The sequence below is a fragment of the Camponotus vicinus genome, unplaced genomic scaffold (genome assembly GCF_025532165.1).
Source record: "Camponotus vicinus isolate PSW18456_S1 unplaced genomic scaffold, iyCamVici1.0 SCAF_5, whole genome shotgun sequence".
Lineage (NCBI taxonomy): Eukaryota > Metazoa > Arthropoda > Insecta > Hymenoptera > Formicidae > Camponotus > Camponotus vicinus.
Window position 1 is genome coordinate 8,596,122 of NW_028141977.1, and position 12,860 is coordinate 8,608,981.

At 32.1% G+C, this 12,860-nt stretch overlaps 1 protein-coding gene across 2 annotated transcripts in view; it reads left to right on the plus strand.

Moving 5' to 3' along the window:
• Window positions 1-12,860, plus strand: part of LOC145971457 (uncharacterized) — a 64,702-nt gene that overhangs the window by 30,382 nt on the left and 21,460 nt on the right. Inside the window, exons 1-2 of one of the 2 annotated variants that reach the window (XM_083099120.1) lie at window positions 2,040-2,271; window positions 2,921-4,532. The exons of the other annotated variant lie outside the window; for it this stretch is intronic. Of the exons in view, the coding sequence (XP_082955246.1) occupies window positions 3,059-4,532 (1,474 nt within the window). The 5' untranslated portion in view covers window positions 2,040-2,271; window positions 2,921-3,058. Of the gene's footprint in view, window positions 1-2,039; window positions 2,272-2,920; window positions 4,533-12,860 lie in introns of those variants that run through there. 2 annotated transcript variants of the gene reach the window in all.

The window sequence follows — 12,860 nt, forward strand, 5'->3', positions numbered from 1 at the left end:
GACTCACATATCTCCAATTTACTAATAAGCATAAAGAATTATTTATAATAGTTCAATTCTTATATTTTGATTTAAATATAATTTCAAAAATTTTTCTGAAAATAAGAAAAATATTCTATACATTATTCTATACAAAAATATTCTACACATACTATACTTCATACTGTAAACTTTGTTACAAATAAAGAGATAAAAAATGCGAATATAAAATATTCCACAATTAAACGAAATAAATAATACAGCAAAAAATTTCGTTGAGCCTTTTCTTGTCGAATCTTCCATAATCCATCTTCAATGGATGTTTATCTCGATCGTCTAATAAAATATTCGCTTAATCCATAGATATATAACAGCTACAATAACAGCTGCGCGTTTCTCAATTCATATATTCCGGGTAACGAGAGAATAATATCCACAAAAAGGAGAGGAATGAAATGAGCAGGGATTTACAGGGAGAAAGCATCGTCAAAGGAATCGTTCGCGAAGGGACCTTTCGGTGCGAAAATGGAAAAGTTAAGATTATCGCGGCAATTTAGATTTTTATTTCTCGCGTAATAAAATGACTCGTAAAAACGTCGATATATAAGTGAGACTGGTACATATTAAACTGAAAATGAACCTAAGTCGGGGGGAATTAAAACTGGTTGCGAGATACTTCCGAAGAGTTTATTTTTACCCCCGCTCGCTTGAAAGAAATCTTTTATATCAATTATTTTTACGCAAGTCTATCGAAGAAAGTACTAAATCATGCACGCAAGGCGATTACATAATAAATATATAGCTTCGCCTTTCGCACGCACAGAGACGAATGTAATTTGGCTGACTAATTGTCGATTCGAAGGCAATGGTCACGAAATCGGTCCGACATCAACCTTTAAGACAGGGAGAAGACAAAGTGGCTCCTTTGTACAATTTGTTCCACGTGGTGAATTATAGAGTGGCGAAAGTACTCGCCCATTTATCATTTAGCGATCGGGGGAAAAATTTTGAAGTTTCGAAATTAAAGTTTCATGAGCTCGAAATTTTATTTCGAGTCGTATATTTTCTGTGCTCAAATTCACGAGAAAAGATGTAATTCATGTCGTAGTTAAATTTCCGTGCAAACACAATGTTAAATCTCATCTTCATAAAATAAATATACACGACTCTACAATAATTATTATTATTAGATGCAATAAAATCAAAGTTAGAATTAATAATGAAGCAAATATATGCTGCACTTAATACCAATGTAGCGCAATTTAAATAAAATTATTATTGAAATAATAAATAATTTTGTAGTAACATGTTTAGCAATATAATTTCATCACAGATACATTAAGGACGCAGCTAATATGCGTGCAAGATTTAATAAAAAAGACTAGTAGTAAAAAACAAAGTTACATACAATGTCATCACTCATAACGATCGATATCGTGAGAAATATACTGATGAAAACTTTTGCAATCATAGATTCGAGAGTTATCCTGAAAGAAATGAAACGAGAGGACGTATTTCGACGGATTACTTCCGTAATGATTATTTTCATAGAGAGATACGTATAGATAGGTACCGAGATAATACGATTTATTACGGCCCAAGATAAACACTCGAGATCATCCCAGCAAGTCTGGTTCGTAATAGCCACATTGATCAACATAAAAAGCAAACAGAGAAAGTAACTGCGCTCCTGATGAACGATAGTCGAGTCAACGAGCTGACGCGGAGGAGACGGAAAAAGGCAGGGAAAATACCGGCAAGCGAAGTCGCAAGGAAAAGATCGCCGACGCGATCTGCAGAAGAACTAGAAACAACCATCGACAGGACGTATCTACTAGGCTACTGATGAATGGCGGTGGGAGGGAAAGTGGAGTAGCATGGAACAGATCCGAGCTGGCATCCGAAACACGCAAGAGTGAGCAGAGACGGGGAAGGAAGGAGCGACAGCCACGATCGCGTCCGACACAGCCTGACAATCCGCGACGACTCCACTCCTGAAGCCGAAGAGACGCCGCCGCAGCCGCACTCACGCTTCGAGATGAGCGCTCAGTTCGCGCGCTGAGCGTGTCGCGCCCGGTCGATGGTTGATTCCCGTGCGATCCACAATATCCTCGTTGTTCAGGAGCAGCAGTCCATTATTTCTATATCCTGGGGACGCGGAGGACGCATCCTGCTCGCGATTTAATAGCCATCGTTACCAGGAGGACCTCCACTTCGCGGCGTTTTCCACCTACGCGATTCAGGCTATCCGAGAGATGAAACTTTCCGAAAGTTTCGACTGACATAATCGCGGTTCGTTATGACGATCTTAGCGCATCCTTCGTCTCGAGAAAGTTTATTCTATCTTCGGAAACTGTTTTCCCGAGTTTTACGACATTTTTCGATTAAATGATAATCACCGCGAGACGTGAGAATTATGATTGCATTCGCGAAGGCTTTGCAGTTTTGTAGCTATAATAAATTAAGGCTCATACAACGGTGGCATTAATTTGAATTTAGATCGTTTACGTGCGAAACAAAAGTTCAGTTTTTATTTTAAAATTCAATTGCTTACAGACATTTGTTTATACATCTAGTTTCATGATAAATTTGGTAGAGAAAAAAAATGACAGATTCTAAATTTATATTCATAAAAATTTCTCCAAATGCTACATAAATATTTTATATAATATAAATTATTATATTTATATATTTATAAATTAATTAAATAATTATTATAAATATATAAATTAATATATTTTCTTATTTATATCAAAAAAATCGTAAACTAATTATGTTTACGTTGACTAATAATAATGTTAAAATGCTTATAAAAAGTTTGAATTATTTTTTTGCGAGACAAAAATGATGCCTCAAGAATTTTATCGCGATTCAATCTTCTGTTTCGACTGCAAAATTTAAATCTCGAGACAAACGCTTTTCGAGCCTCGAATCTGTTCAGGAAGGAGATGGAAGAAACCGAGGAAGGGGAGCGACGACGACGACGACGAAGACGGCGACGTCGGTAAAGAGAATCAAAACGACGAAAACCAGAAGCCGTGTGACACCTTGAAGTTTCAGGGAGAGAGAAATCTGGATAATGGCAGCCTCGCGTGTAAATTTCGAAGTTGACGAATACCAAATGTTGTCTGCAACAGCTGCGGAACCATCGAGGTCTTCGAACGAAGCTCGCATAATTGTCAAATCCTGGGCCGATTATAATAATCACTGCGTCGATTATGTCGAAGAGCCTACCAGCGGAACAAAAATCCACGATCCTAATTACGTATTAAAATATTCGAATAATTGCAATAGCATCACCAGAAACCATTGCATACAAGATGATGAAGAATGGCAAAAAGAATCATTTTTTGAAAATAAAATTCAAATTGCCGACAAATCGGACGTTAGTGAGGATAAAAATCACGATAAGATGAATAGCGATATTCGCAACAATATTATCAGCGATTATAAGGTAATTAAATGTGAAAAAGAAGACGAGAGGTTTAAGAATCTAAATGGCAAGCTTGAAATTTCCTTACTTCCGTCAACTGACAAAATCGAGGAAGATCAAAAGATATTTCAAACATGTAATCGAGCGAGTGAAATTATCCTCGATAATCAATATTGCGACGTGAAGGAAAAGCCCGCTGTTCATGAAATAAAAGTTGCAATTGCGCCGACAAACAATCGCATAAACAATCCATGCGAATCAGCATATCACTCCTCGAATGCAGATAAAACGATCGGCTTAAAACCCGAGTGCATCGGAAATATCGAGAAGCATAAACATGATTGCAACAAAGAGAAGATGAAAATTAATTCGCAGCAAAATCGCTATTCTCAAGGGGACGATATCACTGCATCCATGCCGAACACAGACGCGCTTCAAGAGGCTCCTCGAGAGGAAGCGACTGGTAAGGTCGTTCACATCTCCGTCAAGCACAACCCCGCGCGATCGCTCGGAAGAACACGACGATCCGCGTCCGCGAGGAACTCTATCAGGAATCGACGAGAATCGAGGGATCGAGAAACGGATATTGGTATTCCCTGCACGAAGGGTGGCGGCGCGAGAAAATGCAAAAGCTGCGGGGAGACGCACTTTTCTTACGATCGACAATCTCATATGCAAAAATATTCAGGTTATTCGAATCGCGATGATGCTGCAACCGCCGCCACCGCTGTCGTTTACGAGACGATGAACCGAGACGCGAGCAAGATCGTCGCCAATCGGAGGAGCAATTCGACGAGGCTGGCGGCGCCGATCGCCACCGCACTACTTTATCGCAGCCGATCGCTGCCACGATTGTCATTCCATGACAGCGGGATCGCTTGCAGCGATCACACACCAGTGGCACCGGAACAAACGCGTGCAACATCGCGCCAGTTGGTCGCGGATCTGAGACAATTGCTAACATTGAAGCAACACTATTATCCGGAGGGTGGCTGGGGCTGGGTGGTTCTCCTCGTGGGTCTACTTGTACAAATTCTATCGCATGGCACGCACGGTGCTATCGGCGTTTTTCTTCAACAAGTGACGCTCAAATTTGGCTCCCACGTGCATCTACAGGAAGGTTAGTCAAACGAACAAGAATTAGAACGTTAACGTTCACCGTGAAGCAGATAATCAACCGTTCCAAGTTTCATTGAGCACTCACATTTCCATAATTTGTTCCGTCTTTTACTTTCTTTTTTTTATTACTTAATATTTAATTTATTATTTAATATTTTTGATCAGAGATTTTTTTGATTTTTATAAATCAAAGATTAAAATAAATTTTTTTTTTTAATTTTTGAATACATAAACATCTCGAATATTTTTAATTTTTAGCCATTAATTTTAGATTTATACATAACAATAACAATAAAAATTATTATTATTATTCGATGATATTTTTATCCTTAATGATTAGATTGTGACATGATCTTGTCTATTTTTTTATAAAGTTGTTTTTAGAAATTACGATTAAATTTCGTAGTAATTAATTATTAATATATTTATAAATTGTACGCAATAAAGCGATTTAAATCTCATTGCGTTTGACAGATAAACAATGTAGACTGAATTAATATGAACACTTTTACTTTCATTTACGTAGATGATATTGATCGACGGTCGCTGAATTTTAGCTGCGTGTTTACTTAACGAATCAAGTACTTTCAAAGGAAAATGTTAATTGAGTTTCCCTGATTTAAATCTCTCTCATACAAAGATATTTAAGATCTTCGATAAATGATATGGAAGCAGAAAATAACAACGATAAGAATGATGAAAAGACGCAATCATTCACTAATACAGAATTTAAGATAAATATAAGATAGATATAAGATTTATCAACCGAAATCTTTTTAGAGTAAAACATCATGATGATAGTTTTAATTCAGATCAGAAAAGAAAAAGTCATGCGATTATTGAAATTGGTCACGAAATGGGAACATGTCATCTGGTATTATGATTACTATCTGAAGCAGTAGTAAAATGGCGGTGCATTTTTAACATTGTTGATTTAACTTCTGACATTTTGTGATATTTCTCCGTAAAAATCACATACGCGCAAATCACTTCATTGGCAAACGACCAAAAGCGAAAAATCGCTTTTTAATAATCGGCATTTTTGTCGCACTTGTTAGTACTACTTATTTGAAAAGGATAAAATTAAAATTAAAAAGTTATTATACAGTTAAATATCTATTCTATGTGTAAGATAATGTTTCATGTATCAGTCACCCATATATCATAAATTATTAAAATCCTAAATAAAACATCATTATAAAATGTAAAATGTTATAAATATTAAGAAAAATTTATAATATATTTTACTTTGTAATATATTAACTAAAAAAATTCGAAAAAATACTATATGTTTAAAAGGAAAATAACTTTTACCTGTAACATTTTTTCTTCCAACATTTTCTTTAAAAATATATAATGAATCTATATTTTACAAGCATCATCTTTTATCGCGAATTAGGGACATTTTATTTAATTATATCTGTTCGACAAATCACCACGAATTGATGATCTTAATCTTGATCAATGACAAATGTACATCGACATGTTTCTTCATTTTCACGTGAAAGAAATAATCCAGCAAGAACGGACCGGCGACATTTGTATCACAACGGCTGTTTGCGCTGGCTGTAATAATCCTTCCTTATAAGGTATTTCGCTCATTGGGATGACGAGCACACATGGTCTCTCCTCCGAGTTTACGTTGGCCCAGATATCTCGCGAGACGGAAGCTCTCGCATCGCGACATAAGGGGCAAAGTTGCGGTATCGCAAACGATGATGCTTACAAAAACTGGTATACTAACTTGCCGCTTTATGGTCGCGTCAAAGGAACTCTCTCTTGCTAAATAACGAACTGACGAACGTATAATCGTAGGCACGCGAATATGAAGATTCGTGTAAAATGTGTCAAACAATTAAAAGATTAAGATATGAAGAGAGTACTTTGACAAACTGTCCAAGATAATTTTCAAACAAGAATATGTGTCTGTTCCTGTTTCTGATATGATCTCCAAACATGTTGTAGAAGAATTGAAGAGAACAAGTTCACTGTCTCGTGAACATACAATATAATTTAAGATAGCCTTTTATGATGCGAATTTGAAAAATAGATATGCAAAACTCATTAATTCATAGAAGAGAAATTAGTTCTCAATTTTTCTATACAACGCAAAATGAATACTAGAAAATTGATGTCATCGAAGCAGACTCGTATCAGAGCATTGATCCCGTTTGCATTTGAGACCAAGTCACGAGAAAGCGCTCTTTGCACGTGCACACACGCACGTGACATGCATGATGTTATGTCCTTGGGTAGTCTAATAGTTCCCTCTTTAAATACAATTCAGTGAATTTCATACTTAATTATTCTAATTATTTTTCTAATTGTTTTTCTAATTGTACTTATGAGACGAATAGCAAAGAATAATAATAGGGCAGCTGAAGTCGAATGTAAAGAGAAAAATACAAATTAACGGAAAATATGTAGGAAATTATTTTTATATCGGTTACAAATGTTATTTTCATCGAATATTTTACATGACAAATTTTGAACAAGTGCACATTTATCGTCAGTTACAGATTATGCAGATGTAGCATACAATTAAATACGAATGAACAGTTTCAATACGGTCCTGAGAGAGAATGTCAGACAGGTGACGAATTGGCATATATGATAAGATTCACGAATCCAGATGGGAGCAAAAAATTTGAAAATATGTCAAGAGAGCGACAGATCAATTTTTTGTTAGCATACTTAAATACCTGCTTCGGACATCTCCCGAAAACGTTGGCCTAGGGCAATAAAATCCCATCATCATCATCAAAAACCATACCTGTCACCTGCCTTCTATATGACCTACCTTCATCAACATGTCTTCTCGTTTATAATTATTGCTTATTTTGCATGCATTTACGCAAATCTGCTATGATAATATGCATTAAAATATGTACATGAGTTACATTTTTTACTTTTTATGAAAGTTAATGGTGAAATCCCCTTTGATAATTTATTTTTTATATTATATTAAATATTTATTATTAATATATATATTGCTAAAAACTAGCAATTTTTTATTTAATTAAAAAATATTTTCTAGATTTTTAAAATTTTTGTTGCAATTATACTATATATACTTTCAACTTAATTTATATAATATTATTTTACCTTAAAAAAATTATATTAAAATTAAAAAAATAAAGAAAAGATCAAAATTTTAAGAAAATATAAAAAAGCCAATACACAAAAAATACAATCAAATTGTATGATTGTCGTGAAATACACATACAACATATATAAAAAACATATATAAAAAAAAGAAATAGAAAATAAAACAATAATATGTAAATGATATGGACAAACACATATGTCTGATATAAAATCTCTTTGGAGACTTATGAGAGTTTCGTGACACGCAAGTTATAAATCTAAAGCACGGTCTAGATCTAAAAAAAACTACAGGGAACATTTTTATTTATTTTGAAGGACCGACATATTTTGAATTATTTCCAAATTAGTTTATTCAAAAGATTATATGTATATATATATATATATATATATATATATATATATATATATATAAAGATTGAAATTTAAATATAACATATAAAAAAATTAGTTTTTTATATAAATAATCTTTTTACTCAATTTTAATTTTGTTTAAAAAAATAACTAATTTAAACTATATATATATATATATATATATATATATATATATATTAGTTGTTTCAAAAAAGTTTCATAATTTTTTAAACTATTGAAATAACTTTTAAAAAAATAATTAATGTTTTTTATTGTTATTAAGTTGATATTTAATGAGTCTATGCACTCATTCTCTTATTGTTAGTCTGAATCCAACTTTATGTGTTTAGTTTTGATCAGTAATATTGATGTACTTGCTATACATTAATAATAAAATAGAAATAAACAGAGATAATAAAAAAAAAACAGATAACTATACAACGTATAAAACTTTTCCCAGAAATTGCACTGCTGAGAAAGCGCAAATAGTTTTCCACTTATCTAAATCCAAGCTAGTTACGTCCCTGGGTTTATCCTTAGATTTGCTTGGAAAAGAAGGAAAAATCCAGAGATTAAAATTCCATTGGATTAAAATCCAAGGCTGTTCGCATTTTTTCGCGGCGTCTGGTTTCTGACCTAGCCAGCGCTTTCGACGAGGGATGTAAAATATGCGTCATGCCGACGCAGAATTGTCGCGCGTACACGTTAATGTTGAGTACAAGTGAAGTATCTCGAGGCGGAACGCCGTTGCGTTCAACCATGAGACAACACAGATGAGAAAAGTACGATAAAAATTACCGGACTTAAAAAGTTTTTTTTCGCTCTCCCCCCCTGCAGCGAATGCTTTCAACGCGCGAAGCCGACGCATAAGTTCATCAAGATAAAGTCCATTTGAAATGCCTATTGTCGCGCAGACGCCTTTCTGTCTGGCTCTCTTGAGAGAAAGAGAACGATAAAGAAAGAACAAAATTCCGCTCTGTCACTTCTCACATTAAAAATTACGTTGAAAATATCTTACACACAACAAAAATTTCATTACAAAAATTTTCATCAACATGGAATATAACTGCCAACACAATAATCAATAATTATTGACAAATTGAAAAAAATGATAATTTATTTATAGATTATTATTTATTATTTATTATGATTTATTACAAAAATATGATAATAAAAATTATATTAATTTATTATTTTATTGATATTATTATTTTATGCAATTTATTGATAATTAAAATTATATTAATTATTTATTTGCCTTTTGATAAAGTTTCTTATGATTAAAAATTATATACTTGCTCAAAATCAAAACACAATAATTTAAATTACTACGAGTTTTATTCTGCCGAACGGATTAACCACACGAAATATAATCGAGATATGATCCTCGATACGAAAACGCAAGACCGCTCCGACATCTAAAAGGATTCGGTTATCTCCAAAGATCGTTTTCTCGGTGGGCGTTGTTACCGCAATTGTAATCGAGAAACGCTTTACTCTTTTCGCGTAGGACGTCGCCCGAAATTGTCCACTGCGACTCGCGACGAGTCTCGTAAAAAAGACGTCGACCTTTCGTACTTCTTGTCTTTCTTTCTCTGTTTCTTTCTCTGTTTCTTTCTCTAAATACGTCCGTCAGTCTATCTATCTGTCGCAAATATTCTTGTTACTGGAAATGCGTACCAGACATGTAATGCGTGCGGAAACCGCATCCGTAAATCCTTTGCAACGAGTTTAACGACTTGCACGTTGCTCGCTAAAAAATATTGTTCCCAGACGAATTCGTCAGGGACGAATTCGTCATTTATTTGTCATAAATATCAGACGATATTTGTCATATTTACGCAAAGCAAAAGAAAATTTTGTTTATTCTTTATTAATCTTATTATTATTATTATTAATTATCTCATTGATTTGCTATTATTAAATGTATCCTAAATATATACCTCAATAAAAATCATTATTTAAATAAAATTTATTTTTTCATATATTATTGTGTATCTCTAATATACACATTTAAGAAATTTAATGCTATTTTGCTAACAATATAGATATTTTACAGCAATTTTTTAAAATGTAATTTAACAACAGGAATTATTAGAGAAAAGGTACGTGCAGTAAGATACATTTTTTATAGCTCGTTTTTATTTATAGCAAGACCATAATTACATCGACGTCTAAACAGACGGCTGCGATCATCACTGCAATTATCACGTAATTGATTTTAAACTAATTGTACGCTCACGCATTCAAACCATTTCACACAATCTAATTGAGTTTGCAAGCAGAATTTAATTACAAATTTCGCGGGCTAATAAGAATTTAATCTGTTCATGCATATTGCCAGTGCTAATTCGTTAATGTTCACTATTATTGCTCGCTATTGTTGCGGAAAATTTATATATTTACAGATAAGATATTTTTTTGATATCTTAATTTTTTGCATATTCTTATGTATCTTTTTGATAACTACATATCCACGTCTAGATGTTTTAATAATGAATCTGTAATAACACTATTCACGGAAACGATTTGTTTTCTAGCAGAATTAATTAGGATTTATTAGTCGCTCAAAAATATATCTGTCAGTAAATCGATGTTGCATGAATATGAGTCTTTTTTATAGATATATTAAAGTGTATTTAAAATAAGTTATTTATGGATAAGAGGAGAGATAAAGATGAAGAGAAAGAAAGTAAAAAAACAGATGCGTAAAAAGTCATTAAAGCTTTTACAAGCGAATATCACGCGAAAAATTACAAAAAAAGAAAATGTCAATGGTACAGTAAATTGATACGTTATGATACATTAAATTTTTTCTAAATTTGAAAATATTTTTCTGTTAATAATTGCATTGGAGATGCCAAATATATTATAATATGTTATTTTTACCGTGATAAATCACATGATCATTTAAATAAATATATTATATATATATAAATGTTTTAAAAGTATTTTTCCATATCATGCTAAAAATAAAAAATAGTAAATAAGTTTTAATAAACAAAACGTGGATTTTTTAAAAATTGATTTAATTCTTAAATTAATTATATGTATTTGAATGTATTATCAGAATTGAGAAAACTTACTAAATTCAATGTACGTTGTCCGTTTCATATTTCGATCGACACTATAATGTATTACAATCACGTACGAAGATCTAATTTTCTATCGACAGTCAAGAAGCGAGTTTTCGTAGAAAAAAATTGATCATTTATTTCATTGCATTCTCCGATATAATTCAATTATCTCGATCAAACTCGTCACAAGCTTTCCTAAGAACATATTCTTAGAAACAAACGCGTAACGTTTGAATATATTATGTATCACTAAATATATCCATTTATAACTATTGAAAAATTTTATTAAAAAGTAAAATAAATAAATATATTATATTAAAAAGTAAAATAAATAAAATATAAAATATTACGCGAAGCATGCAAATATAACTACAAATCTTGCGAATTTTAATATAGATGTACGCTATTTAAAGCAAATTTACTCGGTCAGATTTTTTGTTTGTAATTGATATTAATTTAAAAAAAAATGATATATAGAAAAAGTATAATAATTATAATTAGTATAATAATTGTAATAATATGTGTAATATATAATTTTTTACTACAAAAATTAAATATAATAATTATGAATCATATCATACAAATTAATTAAATAAAATTTGGAATACAAAATATTTTACAATGCATTGATAAAAAACGCGGCAGAAAAAAGATAAAATATGATCAGACACAGTGTACGTTTGAATTATCGATCCGATGAGCATGAACGCAACAAGTCGATTACAATCCTTGTGTAATACTTGTCATGGTACAGAAAGAGCTCTGCATGCATGCTTATAGCTATGCATATAACGAAATGACTCGCGTTAAATTTCTGATGAGAAGCAATTCTTTCAAATCCTATACAATGTCGATCACGATAAAAAGAAACTGACAACAAATGGATGCCTTTCTATATGTTAATAAGTCTAAATGAAAAACCGAGCAGTATAATGACAATATAATCAATTTACACAATATAAATAATTCTAATATATAAATATGTGTGTCATAGTAATTATGCAATTTAAAAATCCTTTTACAATTAGAATTATTATAACAAGTTTTTAAAATATAATTATAATTAAATAGTTAAGTATTATTTGTGGATTGTTTTCTCGTGGCCTAAAATATTTATTTTTATCATTAAAATCTTAATTTTTTTTAATTAGAAGTTATTAATATCTTGATAATAATTTGTAAAACATAATTGAGTCTTAATAAGATATTTGGCAAACACGAATTTATGAACCGATCAATATATTTGACGTTTTTATCAGAAAAACTATAAGTATTTTGATATTAATATCGAGGGTATGGTATATAATGATTTTTTGTATCGAAGGGATGACCGTATCTCTCGAGGGTCTCAATGGATTCTAATCCCCTTCGTCATCAAGTAAATAAATCCGAACCTTCTGTCAGAAACATCGCCTGTTTCAAAAAGAGAACTAGGAGAAAAAACCTTGCTAGAAAAACCTTCCATTATTCGCGGATGTAAAGATATGCGTACAAAAAGAGATAAAGATTCGCTGTCATTCTGTCACCAACAGAAATCAAAAACTTATCACGCCGACACCAATGCTTTCCGCTTTTCAAAGCGATTAGAGCTTCGTGAAATTAGATTGCCGTATTTCATATCGCTCGAAAAACCAGGAAAAACTCCGATCGGAATTGATTGATTGCAAATTTCTTGTTTATTTAATATTATATTACACACACACATGATTACGTATTGCATTAAAATTATTTTGCAATAATTTATACATTAGCTTTGTAACAAACAAAATGGTTAAGAGTTATAATTAAGAGTA